This window comes from Acomys minous (genome assembly GCF_964271855.1).
Source record: "Acomys minous genome assembly, chromosome: 13".
In the NCBI taxonomy this organism is placed as follows: domain Eukaryota; kingdom Metazoa; phylum Chordata; class Mammalia; order Rodentia; family Muridae; genus Acomys; species Acomys minous.
Genome location: NC_140495.1, coordinates 56,028,289 through 56,051,139, shown reverse-complemented (window position 1 = coordinate 56,051,139; position 22,851 = coordinate 56,028,289). Strand labels below are relative to the sequence as shown.

At 46.7% G+C, this 22,851-nt stretch overlaps 1 protein-coding gene across 7 annotated transcripts in view; it reads right to left on the bottom strand.

Moving 5' to 3' along the window:
- The window catches only part of AFF3 (ALF transcription elongation factor 3), a 476,201-nt gene that overhangs the window by 361,271 nt on the left and 92,079 nt on the right, over positions 1–22,851 (bottom strand). For 4 of the 7 annotated variants that reach the window (XM_084754109.1, XM_084754108.1, XM_084754110.1 and 1 more), the window contains 2 exons: positions 22,224–22,344; positions 19,995–20,816 (listed from right to left, as the gene is read on the bottom strand). In XM_084754109.1, the coding sequence (XP_084610235.1) occupies positions 19,995–20,816; positions 22,224–22,344 (943 nt within the window). The remainder of the gene's footprint in view (positions 1–19,994; positions 20,817–22,223; positions 22,345–22,851) is intronic. The other 3 variants (XM_084754113.1, XM_084754112.1, XM_084754111.1) reach the window with 1 other exon arrangement.

Genomic DNA, 22,851 nt, shown 5'->3' with positions numbered 1-22,851 from the left:
CAGGAGACTGGCAATCTACAGAAGACAGAGTTAGTACGTAAGAAAGATGGGCTCTGTGCCCACAGAGGCTTTCAACCCAGTGGGGTGAACACAAAGGGTCATCACACAATCTGCAACCAACCAGCTGCACGGCTGCACTTCTCAACTGGTGACCATCACGCAGGGGTCAAAAGGCATAAAGAGATTTTCTTTACTCGAAGAGGAGGGTGCGGCCGACCTCCTCCTTTGTGTTTGTTCATCTATTTCAATGTTGTTGCAAAGGCTGAGTTCTCTTCTGATAGCCTGATCCTATGTAGTCATTAATGTTTAAACCATTAAACCTCAAAGAAAGGAGGGTGGAGAGGCCTACCCATCTTGTCATTCCTTTCCAGGGCACTTGTTTGCAAGTGGAAAGCCTAGAGATCTTACCTGGCATGGCAACACACTCCACAAACCAGTACGGTAAAACAGCTGTCTGCCAGATTGTCCCCTCACCTACAATGATTCCATTGTGGTGCTGCCATATGTGGGGCTGCTATGTTAAGCTAATGTTCCCCAAAACCATCCACAGGCCTTCCCATTGGGAACAGTCTGCAGTCTGGTTGAGGGCCTAGGGTGGTGTAGAGCCCCTTTAATGTTTAATTTTAACTTCCCAGTTTTACCTGGAGTTAGAACGTTAGGCTTTCACTTACATGTGACTGAGCATTTATTTTAAAGAACTCTTTTATAAGCAGAACTTCAGGAACCGAAGACTGTCTCGATGAAGTCATACGAGAGTTGGAATTCTCCCGCTATCATCTGCTACCCCAAAGGATGGCTTTTCTCTATGATCTCACTCTTTTAATACTCGTATGTTTCAAAAATGTATTCTCTGGTGTTTAAGAACTTAATGTCCAGCCAAACCTTGGACAGGATGTACAACAGAAAACGTATTATTTTCTCAGTCTCCAGTCAGGGGTAATGTTCACTTGTAAAACACGCTGGATCTTTTAAGAAAAGAACTGATATGTGATTTCACTACAGCTTTTCTGTTTCGTTTAGCATCACTTTAGGAAGCATCTGCATGCTTGGCACTGGACTCCTCATAAAGATAGAAAAATAAGTAAGAGAAGGTGCCTGCCTCCTGGGCATGCATGCCATGTGAACTAGTAAAAGTATGGACGGGTGGATGGATAGAGGGATAGTCGGATGGGTGGATGGGTGGATGGATAGATGGATGGGTGGATGGATGGACAGATGGATGGAAAGGTAGGTGGGTGAATGGATGGTTAGATGGATAGATGGATGGATGGATGGATGGATGGATGGATAGATGGATGGATGGATAGAAGCATAGATGGATGGATGGATGGGTGGATGGATGGATGGAAGGATGGATAGATGCATGGGTGGGTAGATAGGTGGATGGATGGATGGATAGGTGGGTGGATGGATGGATGGATAGATGGATAGATGGATGGATGGATGGATGGATGCATGGGTGGGTAGATAGGTGGATGGATAGATGGATGGATGGATAGATGGATGGATGGATAGATGGATGGATGGATGGATGGATAGAAGCATGGATGGATGGATGGATGGATGGATGGATAGATGGATGGATGGATAGAAGCATAGATGGATGGATGGATGGATGGATGGATAGATGGATGGATAGATGGATGGATAGATGGATGGATAGAAGCATAGATGGATAGATGGATGGATGGATGGATGGATGGATAGATGGATGGATGGATGGATAGAAGCATAGATGGATGGATGGATGGATGGATGGATGGATGGATGGAAGGATGGATGGATAGAAGCATAGATGGATGGATGGATGGATGGATGGAAGGATGGATAGATGCATGGGTGGGTAGATAGGTAGATGGATGGATGGATAGGTGGGTGGATGGATGGATAGATGGGTGAATGGAAGTCTGGATGGATAATAGAGCAGCCACTAAGTGGTTGGGGAGAGTGATGTGAAGGACCCTGAAGACAATGCCACCCAAGTATGGGAGAGAATTTTCCTTCAGAGTTAGGGGTCATGGATGATATAGATTTCTGGGATAGAGAAATTCACAGCAATAACACAGAGAAGGGGAGGTTCATGGTGTGGAGGGGGAACAACTGTTAAGTTTTAAGTGTTCCTTGAACCATGTTCTTATGTTACAGGCAAATAAGCAGTTAGTTTCCAATTTTGAAGGGTCCTGTCCAGTGGATTAAATATTTTTTACCTATTGGCTTAGAGTTTTCCAGTCAACGTTTCCCTACACCACTAATTCTATGAAAAGCTGTGCTTTGGGGTCAAGCTCATCTAGGGAGCGCTACAATCTAGAGTTTTTCAGAGTCATGATTGATACAGGTACCAGTTAGAACTTCAATACTTTTTTCAAGACCCCTGACAGCCCTCAAAGGCAGAGCACTACAGAAGCCACAGGACACACCAAACACTGCTTGAGAAGAGGAGACACACCTATTGGAAATTCAACAGAGCACCACATAATTTATTTTTCCCTTTACTTTACTGTAGAAAAATATAGTCTTGTCTACAGCTGATATTGAAATGGATGTCAAACAAAGTCAGAAACAGATTGATGACAGGAAGTTATGTGGTCAGGAAACACAGGAGCTGTCCCACCCAAGGGACTTTCTAAGATTAAATGGACCGGGGTTAATGGTGGTCAGAGAAATAAGAATAAAAGCACAAAGGCTCCTGCCCAGAGGCCTTAGAGGAAGCCCTCCTTCAGCCACAACACAGAACTTGGGAGGCAGAGCCTACTTTTCAGAAAAGTCAGTGTTAGAAAAAACACCTTGCTGGTTTCACATGTTCTCTTTTTCAGTTTTTGCTATGACACTGGCATATCACAGGGCTTAGCTCACGTTCTTACAACAGTGCTCGAGAGAAAAAGACCTAACACCCATCTTAGCCTTGGCAGATGCTCAACGTACCACCAACATGAGCGATCCGGAGTCCTTTCTCACAGAGCAGAGACTCAGGAGAGGGAGTGGAAACAGCCCGCTCAGAACCCAGCCCAACATTACCTCAGCAGCAATCGCAGAAATCACATATATGCTCTCAAGCAATCAGTATGAAGCTCGAACACTTCAGTACATAATAAAATACTGCCCTATATATAAAAGGATTTACAAGTGTCTCAGGGGATGGGAGAGATTCCTTATGAACTAAGAAATTTTGCTGCACGGTGAAAATTCTCTATATTTAACACTACTGAACCATACTTACTTCGAAAATGGCTAAAGCGGTAAAATTTGTTTTCCGGGTACAATTAAAATTTTAAATTAATGGTGAAACTAAATTATCTCTAATTTACATCTGTCCATAAAACAGGTGTTTTATATTCTACACAGAGACGAGTCAGCCAGTGTTCTTAAGGCGAGGAAAAAAACAGGTGGGTCTTCAAGGTGGCTGATTAGCTAACACCGCTGAGCAGTTGTTAAGAAGGAAATGGACAAGCAGAGATTAGAAAGGTCAGAGGCAACGAAAATTCTAAAATGGGAGAGAAGAGTCAAGATTTAGGCATGTATAAGGGGCCGCTGAGGAGAAGCTCCATGGGTGCAGCTCTGGGAGCAGCACAGGAGAACCAGGAGACACCAAGCAGACACCAAGCCTCGGAGGTCCTGGCAGCTGTTTTCTCCGCCTGTCTTTAAGAACAGGAAATAGGAAGAAGTTGGAAAGGGGAGATGGCAACTGAGGTGCTGTTCAAGTGTAAATGTCCCCAAAGATACCGCTCTGTGGGATGCACACACTCGCTGTAAGTCGAGAATTCACATGGCCCCCAAGTTGAGTCCGCCCTTGGCAAGGCTAGGTGAGCTGGGGCCAGCCCTTCTCGGACCCTCCACAGTCTTCCTCAGCAGCTTGCCCCAGCGCAGAGGAGGGACTGAGACAGAGAAACCCCCTGACTGCAAATGTGATGGAACTACAGAAATCTCTGAAGAGTGTAAAATGTGTCTTGTTCTTGGGAAATGAAATAGGCCTGAGAAAAGTTAGATTCCTCATAATGCCTTTAGCAACCTATACACTGCTGACATTCCTTCGGTTCTGGACCTTAGTACTTGCTGATGAGGCAGGCATTCCTCATCTTTGATCTGCACACAAGGCCACTTGGTGGTTCTAGATCAGTCTCCCTGTTGGTCCCCGTCCAGTGGGGCACAAATTGAGTCTCAAGCCTGAGAGCAATTGGTCCCCATTTCAACAGCTGGACATCGGGTGGGGGAGGGGCCAGCCGAGTCACTGCATTCAAGTCCGAGACTCATACTTCGCAAGGTAGGTGGAAGCCTATCCAAAAAGATTTAATCTTAATAAGACTAAATGAAACTCCCATAACTGTGGGAAGAATAGCCAATTTCTTATTTTTTTTTTCATTTGAGCATGTGCATGGTTGTTTTGTGATGTACTGGTTGTAAGCCTCGCTTCAGTAGCTGAGACATCTTTTCTGCCCATATTTTAATTTCTAATCTCAGGATACTATGGTTTACCAAAGTAATGATTATATACATGTGTGTGCATACATATGTACATATATATTTACTACATATCATATTTCTGTTAGCTATTTAATCTGTAGAATAGAGCTCAGAGGGAGAAATGCAGTCATAAACCTGTTGGTACAAAGATAAGCAGTTTATTTAATATCTAATTAAATGTGGTCACCAGAGAAATCACAGCTTATGAAACTTTATCAGAAAAAGATTAATCCATTTCAAGCTCAACCCAAATGTCACAAGAGAACTCATGAATTTAGATAGGAATCCACCTATTATCCAGAGACATTTTCATATTGACTAAAAAGAACTGATATTACTGGCTATATTTATGCCTGCTTCCATCAAATTCACACACTTTGTAGCAATCCTTGCACAATTACCAAACCAGAATAATATACTAGTGCATGTTTTCTATTTTTTAACATTTCTAAAGTACTTCGTGACTTTATTCTTTCAGAAATCAATGTAAAAAAATTACACACACATGGCATTTCAAAAAAAAATGAATCCTATACAGCTATACACTACAATAAGGTACTGAGGATTGAGGATGGAGAAAATTATCCCTTCCTATCAAAGACTCATAGGTCATGAGCTGCAGGGGTTACAGACAGACAGGAAGACAGAGAGGCAGGAAGAAAGACAGAGGCCATCATATCTACCATGATAACGAAAACAGAATCTGACACGTGGTGGCTGAGCTGGCTCGCTTTATGTAAAACTAACACAAGCTAAAGCTATCTGAGGGCAGAGAACATCGTTAAGAAAATGTCTCTGTAAGATCAGGCTGTGGGCAAAACTGTAGGGCATTTTCTTAATTAGTGATCCATCGGAGAGGGCCCAGCCTACTGTGGGTGGTGCCACCCCTGGGCTGGTGGTCCTGAGTTCTATAAGAAAGCAGGCTGAGCGAGCCATGGAGAAGCAGCCAGTGAGCAGCACCCCTCCATGGCCTCTGTAGCAGCTCCTGCCTCCAGGTTCCTGCCCTGCTTGCGTTCCTGTCCTGACCTCCTTCTGTGATGAGCTGCGGTGTAGAAGTGTAAGCTGAACAAAGCCTTTCCTCACAACTTGCTTTTGGTCATGGTGTTTCATCACAGCAACAGTAGCTCTGCCTAGGACCCAGCATAAAGACCGGACCTTCCAAGTCTAAAGGTGGCAAAGGTGACTCGGTATAACCAGTGGGATGTGACAGAAAGCTTTTCTCCTTCCAGGCAGCAGTATTAAAGGACAAGTTACTCTCATGCCTTTCCAGTAATAGAAAGTGTTACGGTCCATCTGGGAACATGTGGACACTATGTGCAAGTATGTATGTGACAATGTATGTTAATTAGTATGGCTATTCTGAAACTAAAAGTTAGAAGGAGTGTGTGATCCAGGCGTCCCACTACTTGGTATATACACACAGGAGCCTGCAAAGCCAGGAAGTCACACAGCACATCCCGTTACGCACCACCGCATCCACTGCAGCGCTCTTCACAGTGGCCGAGGAGTAACTAAGCAACAACATGTGACCAAAGAAGAAAACATGACGATGCAGATACGCACAGGAAGGTTCCTCTGTCACACAACAGGGACACCACGTTAAGTGAAATAAGCCAGACAGGGAGAGATTGGTGTCTCGTGGCCTTACTCACAGTAGGAGATAAAAAGTCACCTAACGGAAGTCAGGCTGACAGTGATGAGTAGAGGTTGAAGAGGGCGGAGCGAGGGGACAGACGTTGAAGGGGGAGCAGCGTGTTTGAGCTTGGAACCCGTGCCCGCAGCGGCTATGCTAACGCCGGTGCACTAGCACCAGCTGCAAGAAAAAAAACTACAACAGTCTCACCACACAAACTCAAAGTATACACCAGACGCTCTGACCACATTGTGGATGATGCATGGATGAATAGAGCCGTCATCCTGCACCCCTATAAGCACTACAAGGATAGTGTCTATAGAAAAGAAAGAAAAGAGTAACCTTCATATGACAGAAGGTAATTAAGGGAACCCAAGCCCATGGCAAGACATCAGAGCTCACCACCTCAGCCTTCAGTGAATGACACTGCGCTCCTGTTTTTAAGCCATTTACTTGGAATTCATCACATGGAGCAGCTTCGCCTGCTACTAACTGTGCAATAAGCACAGTGGCCTCTCTTCCTAAGGATATGCTCCTTAAAAAGAAAATTTAACTATAAATCAAACAAGTGAAATGACATTTGGTTTCCTTTTTTTTTTTCATGAGAAGTGAATTATGTCGATATATTAATCTTACAATTAAAAAAGAGAGCATAATTATAGTCTTATAAGTTATTAGAAAATGATTCATGCACTCACAAAGAGGCATTTTAAAGTAAAGCACAAAACTATATATTCGCATGATAAATTATTTCATAACTTACAAGGTTGATTTAAAAACTAATGTAAAAATTATAATGAACCAATTTTTAAAATTCGGGGACAGCAGAAAACGGCACAGAGACTGAGAACGGAAACACTGGCCAGAGGAAAGGCAGGAGGCAGCAGCGGTGATTGGACAACAGCAACGCCCTCAGACGCAGAGCACAACTCATGCGCTCAGTAAAGCGCAGGACACAGACTGGAGAGCACGTGCTGCTTCAAACGCTGCTTAACACTGAGAGCGTATTTTGGCAAATATTCTAAAATGCTTTGTTGTTGTTGTTGTTGCTGTTTGGTTGGTCTGGTTTTTTGAGACATGGTTTCTCTAGCTGTCCTGGAACTTATTCTGTTTACCAGGCTGGCCTGCAATTCAGAGATTCCCCTGCCTCTGCCTCCTAAGTGCTGGGATCAAAGGTGTGTGCTGCTGCCACTGCCTGGCATGTTTTTTTTTTAATGTATAAATATTTCAAAAGAAAAATGGGTAAAGGGCATGAACAAAAATCTGTATTTGCTCACTACTTTCTCATTTCAGAATTAAAGGTTAGGTGGTTGATACTGTTTCTCAGGAATAAGTCATGAGTATATACAAAATTCACTTGTCACTCTTTATAAAATAATTTATATTTTTAAATGGATCTTGAAAACATTATACAAATAAACCTTCATCTAAATGAGTAAATTCTAAGACAAACCCACTAAAATTGTACAGTTCTATGAGAGGTAACCACTGAACCTCATACACTGAATATTTCCAGGCTGTCCAATGACCAGTGATGAAGTGTTTATAAAGTGAGGAAAATAAATATGATTGATAGCAATCACATATGCCTTTATCTCAATTCAACTTAAGAGACATAAGTATTTTTTAAAATTAGAAAGACTTACCCCAAAATGTCATGTGCATGCCTTTCCAGACTATAATAGAATTCATCGTATTCATCTTTGTGTTCATAATGTTATGTACATTTTTACAACTAAGACAGTATTTTCAAAACCTTTTCTTCACTTGGCACAGAGAATATTTTAGAGGTAAAGTTTCCAAGTCCTGTTTCTCACCTGTCTTAGGAACCTACAACTCTCACCAATGGACCTGAGGACTTTCGGGTAACTAATTCCAACAACACAGTGGGCACGGGTGCTCCTTTTCACACCACTGTCCCCTGTGGCTTCTAAACACCGTCGCTCTGTTGTCTTCCTTCCTGCGGATCTCTGCTGTTACTTACGGGTTCCTTCTGCTCACACTGACTCCTTCCTGCAGGGAGGGCTCAGCTGTCTACCCTGTCCACACAGTCTCCCCCTCTCAGATGTTGGACACCATGTGTACCCCCACAACTCCAAACCTGCATCTCTGGCCTGGAACGGCCTGCCTTCTTCAGTGGCCCTGCACCCGTCAGAACAAACTACCCTGTCTCCTCACCTGCGCATCTCAATGACATCTCAAATTTAGGAAGCTCGGGCCACGCCGTGGTTCTCCACGCCGGTCTGTCATTTGTGGCGCCTTTCTCATCTCAGGTGGAAACATCTTGCTTCTCAAACTGCCCTCAGTTCTCTCTGTCTCCACTCAAGCTGTCAGTGCCTGTACTGGCTCTCCTTCAAAATACCTCCAGGGTCCAACCTTCCCTTCTCAGGACCTCAGGACCAGGGTGTGACGTGCTACCCTCTCTTCCTGATGTTACAGCTTGTCTGACATGCCTCTCAGGCTCTTGTTTGGGCCTACACCTTGAGAGGCTGTGGAGCCTAAGAGCTGAGTCCTGACTGGTGGAGGTGGGCCACCTCCGGATGCATTTTTATACCCCGGGCCTGGTCCAGGCTGCGTGCTCTGCTTCCTACCCAGCGCCCCTCCGTCCTAACGCCACGCATGCGGCTAGCCCTCTGACAGCCTGTCAAACCGGGGACCAAAACAATTCCTGGCTCTCTTTGACTGAGTAAGGGAAAAAAAATCTGTCACTTGTTTCTGCTGGTATTTTGGTCACAAAGAGAGAAAGAACTAAAGTACCTACACCTGTCGCCTAGTCCCCTGCTCCGGAGCACTCCAGAGGCAGCAGCCAGACTGATCGCCCTCATCCCTAGAGCAGACAGCAGCACTTCTCCTCTGGGCCAACTCACTCAACGACACCCAAGTTTCCATTGACAGCAAAGCTGAAGTCTCTCATGACATCCGGTCTCCACAGCTCTTCTCCTGCTCCCTCTTCCAGCTTCCAGCTTTCCAGCCATTCCAGTGCGCGGAGCCGTGTCCCCATGCATGCTTTTGCATCAGCCACCCACTACACACTGTGTGGCATGGTCCATCTGCTGGGCTCTTTCTACAAACCCCTTTTTGTATTCAACTCTCTTTCTTCTTCCGCACATTACACTTTTTCAATGATTACCCTCGATGTTCTTCTTAATGTTTTAAAAGATATATGTGAGAGAGACAGAGACAGAGAAAGACAGAGAGGGAGGGAGGAAGGGAGGGAGGGAGGAAGAGAGAGAGAGAGAGAGAGAGAGCGCGAGAGCGAGAGCGTGTGCGCGTGCTCATGCATGCAGATGCCTAGGAGGTCAGAAGGGGGCCTTGGATCCCCTGGAACTGGGGTGAACCACCTGATGTGGATGCTGGGGACTCAGGGCCTCTGCCAGTGCTCTGAGAACCCCAGTCATTTCTCTACCTTACTTTAGCAGCTTGCTCTCTATAGCCCAGCTCCATGAGCCTTCCCAGACCCCCTTGCTATCTAAAGGTGGGAAGGCAGCCCCAACCGGGTAGATGTGCCCCTCTAGCTGTGAGAACCGAAGCTACAGTAAGCTTTGGTGGGGGTAACAGACAAGACATCAAACGTCCATGGAGGACACAAGGCCTTCCCTGGCTGCAGTCCTGTCTCCAGAGAGCCAAGGATCGTGGGGTGGAGGAGGCTGCTCTGTAGTTGTTGTCAGGGCTTAATCAGATAAATGAAAGAGCTGTACAAATCTCTATTTTCCACTGCCTGTCTGTCTGTTACACAAACAAGGGTCAACCATCTACTGTCTATCAAGAGTGCTTAAGGCTACGACACGCAAGTACTCTGCAAGCAGCAATGTCGCTGAAGGAGGGATCTGCGAGGCCACAAATAAACAGAGCTCTGGTAAATACGTGGATTGTGCTTGCCAGTTGTGAAACACTGCATCTCCGTGAATAGCTGATAAGGAGGGAACAGCACGCAGAGGAAAGGGGGTGGGGCGACATTCTTAGAGGCACAGGGGTGTCCTAAGTGTATTCTGGGGTGTTGGAAGACCATTAAGACTTAATCAATGCAGCAGAGGGAGGCCTGGGAAGTGTGGGCTCCCCTCTTCCCCTACCACACACTCATCGCATTCCTCATTCCTATATCCTCACTCCAACTCCTTCCTACCCTATGGACCATCCTCAGGAGTGCGCGCGCACACACACACACACGCATGCAAACACACAGTCACATACATACACACACACATGTGTGCACACACACAGTCACACACACGTGTGCGCACAGAGTCACATACATACACACACATGCACACGTAAACACACACGCACAGAGTCACACATAGTCACACACATACACATGCATGCGCGCGCGCGCGCGCGCACACACACACACACACACACACACACACGAGTGTCTTCTGCTGTGAAGACCACATGGAAAAGGAAGGGGCAGGGGAAGAAGAGGAGAAGGATGAAGAGGGAAGGAGTGGGAAGAAGGGAAGGGGAGGGGAGGAAGGAAGGGGAGAGGGAGGAAAGGGGAGAAGAAGGAAAGGGGAGAGAGAGGAAGGGGAGAGAGAGGAAGGGGGAGGGGAGGAAGGGGAGAGGGAGGCAGGGAAGAGGGAGGAAGGGGAGAGGGAGGAAGGGGAGGGGAGGAAGGGGAAAGGGAGGAAGGGGAGAGGGAGGAAGGGGAGAGGGAGGAAGGGGAGAGGGAGGAAGGGGAGAAGGAGGAAGGGGAGAGGGAGGAAGGGGAGAGGGAGGAAGGGGAGAGGGAGGAAGGGGAGAGGGAGGAAGGGGAGAGGGAGGAAGGGGAGAGGGAGGAAGGGGAGAGGGAGGAAGGGGAGAGGGAGGAAGGGGAGAGGGAAGAAGGGGAGAGGGAGGAAGGGGAGAGGGAGGAAAGGGAGAGGGAGGAAGGGGAGAGGGAGGAAGGGGAGGGGAGGAAGGGGAGAGGGAGGAAGGGGAGAGGGAGGAAGGGGAGAGGGAGGAAGGGGAGAGGGAAGAAGGGGAGAGGGAGGAAGGGGAGAGGGAGGAAGGGGAGAGGGAGGAAGGGGAGAGGGAGGAAGGGGAGAGGGAGGAAGGGGAGAGGGAGGAAGGGGAGAGGGAGGAAGGGGAGAGGGAGGAAGGGGAGAGGGAGGAAGGGGAGAGGGAGGAAGGGGAGAGGGAGGAAGGGGAGAGGGAGGAAGGGGAGAGGGAGGAAGGGGAGAGGGAGGAAGGGGAGAGGGAGGAAGGGGAGAGGGAGGAAGGGGAGAGGGAGGAAGGGGAGAGGGAGGAAGGGGAGAGGGAGGAAGGGGAGAGGGAGGAAGGGGAGAGGGAGGAAGGGGAGAGGGAGGAAGGGGAGAGGGAGGAAGGGGAGAGGGAGGAAGGGGAGAGGGAGGAAGGGGAGAGGGAGGAAGGGGAGAGGGAGGAAGGGGAGAGGGAGGAAGGGGAGAGGGAGGAAGGGGAGAGGGAGGAAGGGGAGAGGGAGGAAGGGGAGAGGGAGGAAGGGGAGAGGGAGGAAGGGGAGAGGGAGGAAGGGGAGAGGGAGGAAGGGGAGAGGGAGGAAGGGGAGAGGGAGGAAAGGGAGAGGGAGGAAGGGGAGAGGGAGGAAGGGGAGAGGGAAGAAGGGGAAAAGGAGGAAGGGGAGAGGGAAGAAGGGGAGAGGGAGGAAGGGGAGAGGGAGGAAGGGGAGAGGGAGGAAGGGGAGAGGGAGGAAGGGGAGAGGGAGGAAGGGGAGAGGGAGGAAGGGGAGAGGGAGGAAGGGGAGAGGGAGGAAGGGGAGAGGGAGGAAGGGGAGAGGGAGGAAGGGGAGAGGGAGGAAGGGGAGAGGGAGGAAGGGGAGAGGGAGGAAGGGGAGAGGGAGGAAGGGGAGAGGGAGGAAGGGGAGAGGGAGGAAGGGGAGAGGGAGGAAGGGGAGAGGGAGGAAGGGGAGAGGGAGGAAGGGGAGAGGGAGGAAGGGGAGAGGGAGGAAGGGGAGAGGGAGGAAGGGGAGAGGGAGGAAGGGGAGAGGGAGGAAGGGGAGAGGGAGGAAGGGGAGAGGGAGGAAGGGGAGAGGGAGGAAGGGGAGAGGGAAGAAGGGGAGAAGGAGGAAGGGAAAAGGGAGGAAAGGGGAGGGGAGGGAGGGGAGAGGGAGAAGGGGGAGGTCACAGGCTGGAATATCTCTAGAGAGCCACAGCCTGCTTAGCATTTGCTTCTGAGGCCAGAACTCTGTGCTTGGTGACTCATCCCATGTGTGCTGTGTTTACATACATCAGCAAACGCGGTTCCCAGTCCTCTCCAAGCAGCAGCTGTACATCGGGAGGTACCTATTCCTCTTCCGATAAAAAGCCCAACACACTACTGAAAGCTCCACATGGGCAAGTATGTCCCAGAAGAGCACAGTCTGTAAGTTAACTTCAAGGTGTAATTTCAACTCACACCTTCAAGTTAATGAGCTGGTTCAGAAAGCATCTGCTGAGCATAATCTGTGTCCAGCAGTGGTGGAGAAGAAAACTGCCAAGGTGGAAACTCCTGCCTTTGTGCAAGCCTACCCTAGTGGATTCATGAGCTTTACCTCAGTTTCCAGATTTGGGGGTGTCAAACCATCTGGGGTTAGGCACACCAGAAGGTAAAAGTGAAGGCAATCAAGCTATTTGCAATTATTACTTGTAATTACAACACATCGGTACTTCCGGGATTTCCCCCGAGTGCAGCCTGCATGCCAATCACTGTTCTAGATGCTCATCAAATATCAACTCACTCACATTGTCCAACGGCTGCTGGAAGGGTTTATCACGACTCTGTTAGAGGGTTCCCACCAGCCCTGCCAGCCACGTTCTCAAAGCCAGACAGTATCTGCAGGAAGAGGGATCCCAGACAACAGTGCAACTGAAGGCATCCAAGTCCCGAAATCTGACTTCAGGGCCAACAGGAACTTTGGAGGGTGGAGGGGCGGCCAACAGGCTGCAGGGCATGCATGCAGCTATGGAAGGGGGCTGCAAATAGCACCAAACACACTGTTCCCATCTCTTGTAAGGGTACTGTTTATGCTGGATGATCACGTGGATGCCAATTCTGCTGCTCAGCCCAATTAAACATGCTATTTAATATGCTGTGCCTCCAATAGTTCTGATCCATGAGTCATTCTAAGCACCTACTGCCTGAACATTTTAACTTTCCTCCACGTAAATCCTGTTGATTCTGTATTTCATGTAATAGGAAATAAAGCTCAGTGATACAATAGCTCACAAGAAAACACACAAAGAAAGAGCAAATATGATCCCAGACTTGGGAATAATACCCCGGGGGTGGGGGTGGGGGGTGGGGGGACTTAGCGTTATACAAGGAAGGATGGTGTCACTGGGGCTTTGTTATATTAACCCGAGACAGTCTCACAAGTCATCAACATTTTGCTTATTGTCTAACAAGTAAACGCACGCACGCATGCACGCACGCACGCACACAAAACCTTCTTTCAGAATTCTCCCTTCCTCCTCACTAGTTCCTTCCCTGCCTTTGTGAGACTTAAACACACGGAGTCTTGCAGGTTTCTACTTTCCCCTTTACTTTCTATCACTAACCTAACTAACATCTGCCAGGGTTTACCAAAAGACCTTTCCTTTAATCACATGACTTCACTAACCACCCCCACTATCTCTGCCACAGAACTAGTGCCATTTTCTCTCGTTCTCATATATAGAAATGGGTATATTTGTTCACAGTCATATGGCTAATGGGCTGCAGACTCAGAACGTGAAGCCAGGTCTTGCTAGACTCCAGTGTGTGGCCACCCTGTCCCCTACTTAGCTGAAAGACTGCAGGTGAGGGACCAGGCACACATCACCATGCCTCTCCAGCAGGACTAGATGATGACGCCCAACACAGAGGCCTCCGGATTGGCCCCAGAGTTGTGCAACACACACACACACACACACACACACACACACACACACACACACACACACAGTTGTGGTTTAAGAGAAGCCAGCCCTGTAATCCTTCCAGATGTTCTCTGAGGGAGGAACTTTACAAGACTAGAGAAAAGAGACAGGGAAAACAAAGCAGCCTGGCTAATAACCCCCTGCTGGGCCCACCCTCCTCCTTCTACCCTCAGAAGTGGTTTCCCACCTTAAGGCTAGAAGACTAAAATCAGTCTGAAGGACCCCAGGAGGCAAGGGAACAGGAAGAACACCTTCATACAAGGGGACCTATTTTAATAGGCATTTTTTTCAGTCAAAGATTATAAAAATCAAAGTCATTTTGAGATAAGTATCTTTTAGGATCCACTGGTTAAACATAAGAGGGTAAAAATAGAACTATTTCCATGTGTGAGCATCCACATGACCTTCAGAATAGCTAGATGAAATGAGGGAAGCGAGGGCTCCCATGACGTGTGTGAGATGAGTGTTTGACTCTCACCCTTCTGAATGTGTGTGGGTCAAGGAAAGGCCTTGTTCTCAGAGGGCGGCAGCTGAGCATGTGCATGGTGTGAATGTTCTCAGAGGGAGGAGGCTGTGCGTGTGCATGGTGTGAATGTTCTCAAAGGGCGGCGGCTGAGCATGTGCATGTTGTGAATATTCTCAGAGGGCGGAGGCTGAGCGTGTGCATGCTGTGAATGATCTCAGAGGGCAGAGGCTGTGCATGTGCATGGTGTGAATATTCTCAGAGGGCGGAGGCTGAGCGTGTGCATAGTGTGAATATTCTCAGGGAGCGGAGGCTATGCGTGTGCATGCTATGAATGTTCTCAGAGGGCAGAGGCTGTGCATGTGCATGGTGTGGATGATCTCAGAGGGTGGAGGCTGTGCGTGTGCATGGTGTGAATATTCTCAGAGGGCAGAGGCTGAGCATGTGCATGGTGTGAATGTTCTCAGAGGGTGGAGGCTGTGTGTATGCATGGTGTGAATGTTCTCAGAGGGCGGAGGCTATGCATGATGGGGACATAAGGAAGTACAGAGTGTTACATATGGTGCTGTTGCTAAGCCACTAAGTCCCACAGGACCTGCCTCCTTCTGCCATGGGGAATGGCGGGTGGAGGTGAGAGTGATGTGAAGGATGGGACTACACAACAGGGAAACTGAGGTTCCTGGCTCCACACAGCCCCTCACGTCCTCAGGAACAATATGACAGCATACTTTGATTTGAAAACATTATACATCTCAAATGTAATTAAGAAATTCCGACTGGCGTGAATATGTAATATACACTCTGTTTTGCAGATGCCTTTTCGCCTGACAGGCTGGTGCCGACTTTAATTTGGAAGAAATCCATTTTCATACAAAGGTAACCAAGAGTGACAGGAAACAGGAAGCCGCCATCATCTATCTTCTGTGAACTTGGAACAGAATCAGCTCATTGCTTTTCTGGGAAGCTATTTCGTAGAATCACGGCATTTCGTTTTTCTACTCTTACTTGTGATATAAATGGTGATTTTTAGAAGATTCTGGTCATGAAAATGCTATATTTAATCAGTGTATCTTAAACTCTTTCTGTGAACATTTTAACAAAGAAAATCTGATCAAACCAAACAATTGCTCTGTCCTTGTAGATGAAGAACCAATCACAACTAAAGCTCGTCACATCATCTGCCAGTCGACACTCAATCTCAGATATCTCTTTCCAGACCAACAAAGCTATGGGTGACAGGGCTGGCTCTGCCCACTAGACTCTACAGAGGTCTTTGTAGCTGCATATTCAAGTTGCTGCCGGTGATTAACAGCAAATGAGCAGTAAGAGGTACAGGTTTTAGAAGACCATTTCAGACGCTGAAGACTTCCCCAAAAAGGCTGTGTGCACAGTCTGTGAGGGCATCTTCACAAGCAGGGGCCTGCTTTAATATGCTTTCTTCAGATTCTTCCAGCAACAGGTAAGCACGGTATACCTTCCCGCGGCTCTACCATGCATTTGTCTATCCCACTGTCCAGCATAGTAACACCCACTAAATTTGAGTTGGAAATGAAGCACGTTTCTAAACGAAAAGTCATATTTACTAGCAATCTCACATGACCTCATGAGTCAGAGACTGAAAGACCTTAAAACTAGGCGCACTCCAGTTTCAGTGTACCCAGTGCCCAGAAAGGGCCTTAATGATGTATTTATAGTTATATATTTTATAAAACTGCAGATCCAACAAAAACTCTATCTGTACCTCTCTGTTAAAAGTCCCCAAAGGCTAATCCTAGAATACTGCTAACAGGTAGGGCTGTGTGTGTGTATGTGTGTGTGTGTATGGATGTGTGTGTATGTGTGTGTGTGTGCATACACATGTGTAACAAAAATAACTCACTTCAGTTGGAAAATATTCACCACGCCCTGTCCTATGATATTCTAGAATGCACGGTTCAGCTGTTTGTTAGGTCCCCCGTCTCTCGCCTAACAACAGATACTTTTCTAAGCGGCACTCTTGGGGAGGCTCACTTAATGAGGGGTGGCGTCAAGAACAGGAGACTCAGCTATAACAACAAAATATGTTTTTCATTAAACCCCAAACTGAGCTGGATCAAGCATCTGAGAGGCAGGTGTACTGGTTAAGGAATCCTCCTGGGGCCTCTAACCTCCACATCAAACTGCACTGGATTTTTGTACACTAATTACCCATTATTGAAGAGTAAAGAATTTTAACAAATAACCCTCTGTGGCAGGAGATAGAATAAAGCTGTTGTAAAGGCAAGGGCACAGGCTTAGTGAAAGCATGCAAAAGAGAGTCACAGTTCCTCCATGTTAAAACAAGTAACAATCACTGCTCCATTATAAGGATGGTGAAGGTGAAAGAATGTTCCTGGGACGAGAAGGCCAATTTTAAGATTAGTTTTGACTGTGGGATAAATTGCAAATTAAAAGCTAACTGCTTGAGCCCAATTTATTCAATTCATGGGGATAGATATCCCGAAGGCAGAGATCACACTGTAGATGTTTAATATCTCAAGTCACACTGCACCTAGCCACCGTGTGACTTCCTTAGGAGGAGAAAGTCAGATGTTCCTACACAATGTCAAACAGCTCTTTGCATGCACATGCACACACTTACACGCATGCACACACATGCATACACGCGCATGCGCACACACACAAGAACACACACGTACACATACACTTTCTCTAATGTCATTTATACCTAACACTTCTTTCAGACTCTAGGTGCCTCACGAAGTACAAAATCTTGTTCTACAGCTAACATCCTCAAGTAGTTGAGGAATTTAAGTTATCTTGTGGTCACTTCCTATAAATCTCCCTAGAAGACACTTCCCTTAGCTTCCTGGAAATAAGCTCTACTATGAATGCATTTTCAGACTGGTATTTTTTTTTTTATGGTATAAACATACACACAAGCACACACACATATATACACAAACACATACATATACACATAAACACACACAAAAACACACATATATGTACATACACTCACACACATACACACAGATATACACACAGATACACACATGTACATAAACACACACACACACACACACACAAATTTATCAGATTGTTTTTTGCTCCAAAAAGTAAAAATGTAAAATAAATAAAAATTAAAATCTAGTTGATAAATTTACTTTCTATGTTGTTATTGTGGATTTTATTGGAATAGTCTAAAACTACTGACTTATTATACCAGCCTGGCAAAGGGCATTTGTTAACCTCTTGGAATAAAGGTTTAAAAAAAAACTTGTAGTTTGAAGGAAAGGAAAAGTGACACACAGCAATGAACTTTGTAAGCAGACCCATTTTAAGAATCAAGTTATGTTTTTTCCAATATGCAAAGGTTTTACATAACATAGACTGAATCCCCCTCACACCATTTCAAATGTATTCCACAAATAACACCTGCAGTTGCCGCCTTTCTGTCAATGCGCGTCTGGCCTCTTTGCACACTCAAGAGACAGAAAGTGAGGGGGCAGCAGACTTGTCAATGTTGCATGTAACAGTGACAAAGCGGTTTCTATGTGTCACTATGATCTCTCACAGTACCACCCTCTCCTGGCCATGCCCCTCTTGTTGTAAAAGCACCAAACTGGTACAGGCCACTCTTGCCTCTAATCTCGGATGTCCGAAGGGCATCATGACGATGCTCAGATTATCAAGAGCTCAGCAAATACCTCCTTACTATTGCACGGGCATCTGTGGAGGCTGCACGGGTTACGGAAAATGCAACTCAGTGCTGTTAACCAGAACTAACTACCTCACCGGACTCCGAGTGACTAAATAGTTACCTCGTATATTGAACCTGCTACAGCATGAGACCATCGTGTTAACAAGGAGTAGGCTGACAGGAAAGCTGTGCACGGGGCCCCGTGGGTGGTGTAAGTTGGCCACCACTGCTGAAGGACGAGCTAGACTTTCTTTGCCCACAGAGATCATTCAATGGAAATGACAAAAACTGAAGAGCCCGAGGAACTCAGTTCGATATGTGGTGTCCATGTGGTTGCTATAAAGAAATGCCTGAGCCTGGAGAGACGGCTCAGTGGTTGAGGACACGTGCTGCTACTTTAAGGTTTGATTCTCAGCATCCATGTCAGGCACCCACAACCACCTGTAATCCCAGGTCCCAGGTATCCGACATCTCCGCTCTCCGTGGGTACCTGCACTCACGTGCGCACAATTTAAGAAATAAAAAATAAATCTTTCAAAAATGCCCGAAAAAAATTACATTTTGCTTTCATCATTCCTAATGATTCCTGCTTCCTAATTGCTAGAATTCATCATGGAAATGTAATCAAAAGAAGCCGTTGGTGCTCATGTCACCACACTTCCTAATTAAAAGCACAGTCAACACCTCCCGGGGTGTAGACAGGCTCCAAAGGTAACAAGGTTGTCCTCCAAATGGCCCATGGGGAGTCCTGAAATGACAGCACAGAAACGCTATGCTCAGCCTTGTCAAAGACACAACAGGAAATGTCAAATCCTTTGTTCCGTTTGCTTATTAAGATGAACTAGGATGTAAAGAACATTCTGGTCACATCACACTATCCCATCTTTAAAGAAGAATGTGTCAAAGGGAAGGCTGACGACGTATCGGTTCCCAGGAACAGCGCTACAGGAAGATGATTCCAGCTTGAGTGATAAATCACAGGAAGGAAGCAAGAACAGGCGTGCGTGGTGGCCCTAACTCCTCTCCATGAGCTCTCGACAGCTATCATCAATTTGGAATATGCCATGAGACATGCTACTTCAAAAAGATTGCTTTCTCCACCCAGATTCAAGTAGCTGGTCACTGCCTTACCCACAGCCTGTCAAGTGACAGGCGTGTTTAGGATCCTCACACTCAGTGCAGCCGCCCCCACACATTTTGCAAAGCAATGACCAAATGTGGCAGAACAAAATCAAAACGCACACCAGGAAAGGATGAGGTGAAACACTTCATTCTGAGAATATGCTCACATGTCCCAGCCCAAGAAAGAATCCTGTTAAGCATGAATGACTCTGACTCCCAAGTCTTTTATAAGGTGGGTGGATGTCTAAATATACTGCAATATCAACCAGGCCCAATATTGATTTAATACTTTACAAAGTCCTATTTACACATTATATGAATTCATACTCCTTTAAGAAGCTTATCATAAAACTTTTCAAAATTGATAAAAAAAAAATGTTAAGAGTTCTCAACTATTTTATGGGGGGGAAAAAACCTTGCCTCCTTGAAAGCTGACCTGCAGCCTTTGAAGCGCTTTGCATTGCTGTTATACATCTTAGTCAACAACATCATGTTCCTGAAATTCCCATGAACTCGACTGAAGGGAGCAGGGCATTCCATCACTCCGTAACTCCTACGCATGCACAAACACATGCAAACATGTACACACACATGTATATGGATTTCCAGTATGTAATGCAATCTATTATAATGACTTTGAGAATTTTAAACATTGTAACTTCCATTTAGAGTGCTACAAATCTTACCACATCATTGGGGAGGTAGGAGGGCTGGAGATATAAAAATTGCGTTTTTAAGTCAGGCTACTACTTAGTTGCATGGAACTGGCTATGAGAATGGACTCACCTCTCCTTGCTTGGGGATGCTGAACTTAGCAACCTTGGCCTTGGCTCTGGCTGACTCTGGTTTGTTGCCTGGGACCCCTCTGTAGGATGTGCAGTGCACCCCAGCATCTGTGGATGACTTAAGCTTGGGTGACTCATCGGGAGCCTGGTCTTGGCCATCCATCGGCCGCACGTATGCCGTTGGTTTCTGCTGCACCAGGCTGGGTTTCGAAGCCAAGGATGGAGGAAAGTTCTGAACACAGTGTCCGCTGTTGCCGTGCTTGGTGGCCATTGCTGGGGGCCTCTCCTGGGTCTGAAGTCCCGCCTCCACATTGCACATTTGCTTGGCCCTTGTCTGCTGTCTGCCAACACCATCTCCAAGCAAGGTCCTGAGAGAGCCCTGTTGTGCTGAGTTGGAAAAAGGAGGAGGAAGTGAGGATGAGGATGAGGGACTCCACACACAGAGAATAGGCTTCTTCATTGTGGTTCTTTGAGATCTGTGCAAAAAAACTGCCCTAGGTCCCTCCTTACCTGTTCTCGGTTGTCCATCAGACGGTGGGTGCCCGGCCTTCTGCCAGCCCGTGGTGCCCCTCTTGCTCTGATGCACAGGAACAGCTGCAGGTGTAGAAGATGTGGAGCTGCAGATGGATGAGGGCTGGGGTTGGGCTCTTGACTCTGCCACAAAATGTTCATCCATCTTGTTCACGGGAGCCTGAGGAACACCCGGCTTGGGGACACCAACAAGATGACTCTGGTTGGATCTGTCGGTTAAGAAGTCTTTCATTTCATCGTAATTTCCTAATGTATTCTGGATCCTGTTGGAGAGTTCATCCCCTTTGTTAGTCTGGAGAAAGAAAAAAAAATATTCATGATACTGTGAGAGACAAGACCCTGGAAACAGTGGGCAAGTGCCGGTGGGGGTAACAGGGCTAAGGCTGATACATTCAGAGTGAAAACTAGGGGATGAATCTGAACTTGTGGGCTCTGTTGGCCTCCACATTGCTGAAGAACTGGAAATGCATAATGGATAACTTTAGGGTAAATTAACAAACAGAAAGCTAACCTTGGCATATTATGCTATAGACAATATGTATTTGTTACTATTCATTTATACATATATATTTATTTTACATGTATATATATATATATAACCTGGAAATCAGAAAATTTCATGTTATAACCTCAAATGGTCTGGCTTAAGTATTTCTATTTTATTAGTCTATTGTTGTTTTGTAGAGTGACAGAAAACGTCTCCTGAAGACTCGGATTTGACTTAAAATAGATTTGCTTCCAGATTCTAAACAAGTAATTACTCTTGTCAGAAACACAGCCTGTGAGGCTAGTGGAATCAGGGGGAGCTGAGAAGTAATATGAGACCAAATAACCAAAAATTCTCTAAACTATCCAGATTACACACAGCCTAAAATGTGAGTGAATTCTCGGAAGATGTTTCATTTTGGGAGATGAGCTATGCGGTGTTGACAAAAACCACAGTAGTGTGTCTCAACAGCTGGTCTCTGGTCTAAATGAAAAGTGACTTTATAACTTGTTTTTAAAAAGAACATTTTGTGTGTGTGTGTGTGTGTGTGTGTGTGTGTGTGTGTTGTATGTGTGTGGTGTATGTGTGTGTGTGTGTGTGTGTGTGCGCGTGTGTGTGTGTGTGTGTGTGTGTGTGTGTGTGTGTGTGGTGTATGTGTGTGTGTGTGTGTGGTGTATGTGTATAAAGAGAGAGGGGGAGAGGGAGGAAAAGGGCAAAGGAGGGGAGACAACTTGAAAGACTTGCCTTTCTCGTTCCACCATTTGACTCCTAGGAATCAAACTGAGGTCTTTGGGCTTGGTAGCTGGCACCCTCACCCACTGAGCCAGGCGGCAGCCCCAATTTCATTAGCCCTAACAGGTGCCTTGATTCATCTGTGCCTGATGCACACATATCAAACAGATAATCTAAGCTCTTGCGAATAATGTTTGAGAGCTCAGAGAACATTCCAGATGCCATTAATTCTGGAACCAAAGCAATGACGCCTGAATTATCGCTAAACTTCATAGCAACGGGGTCTCAGTGTCACAACTCACTGGTGGAGTGAAGGACGCACAGAGGCGCACGAGCGAGCTAGACCCCACTGCACACGATGCCACAGTAGCAAGGTTATCTTCCCAGGCTAAATCGACCAAAACCGAAATGGAGTTTCTTGTGGGCTCCTTCATGGGGCACTGACAGGGAAGGGAAGGTGAGGAGCTGAACACCGTCTACCTTGTAGGGTTCACTGAAGAGAGAGTAACTGGAGCTAAAGCCACCGCCGTCCTGCTGCGTTTCCTGACTTCTTCTTTCTCGTTCTTTCCTCCGTAACGTGTTCCTGTCTGGCTCATAGACACTGCACGGGGAGAGAGAAGAAGAGAAGAACCCAAAAGATTAAAAGGCCGGGCCCAGAGTCACTTACATCTGAAGGCAGACATGTGGTTAACGGACGAGTGGCAGTGACAATGGGAACAGGGATGAGACTGAAGCCAGGCTCGGCAGGCCGACTGAATTCCAGGGCTGATAATCACGTTCTTCCAGAGGGAAAATCCTTAGGACAAATTCTAACCAGAATTAGGCTCCTCGGCCTGATATGTGAGACAGCATCTATGTAAGCAACGCTGACAGGAGACTGAGCGCCCTGCTCGGGCCCTCGGTAATTATCTCAACGTGTAAATAGAAATTATGAGCCTATTTGCTCTCATGACACTGTCCCTGAGTGTTATATGGGAACGCTCCTGGTTGGGTCTTTTTGTGTGTATGTGTGTGTGTGTCTGTGTGTGTCAAGTCTGTGTTTCTGTAGTGATTCTATCACTAACTAGGTCCCTGAAGAGCTGTTAAAGCTGCGTGCTGCTGCGGGGTT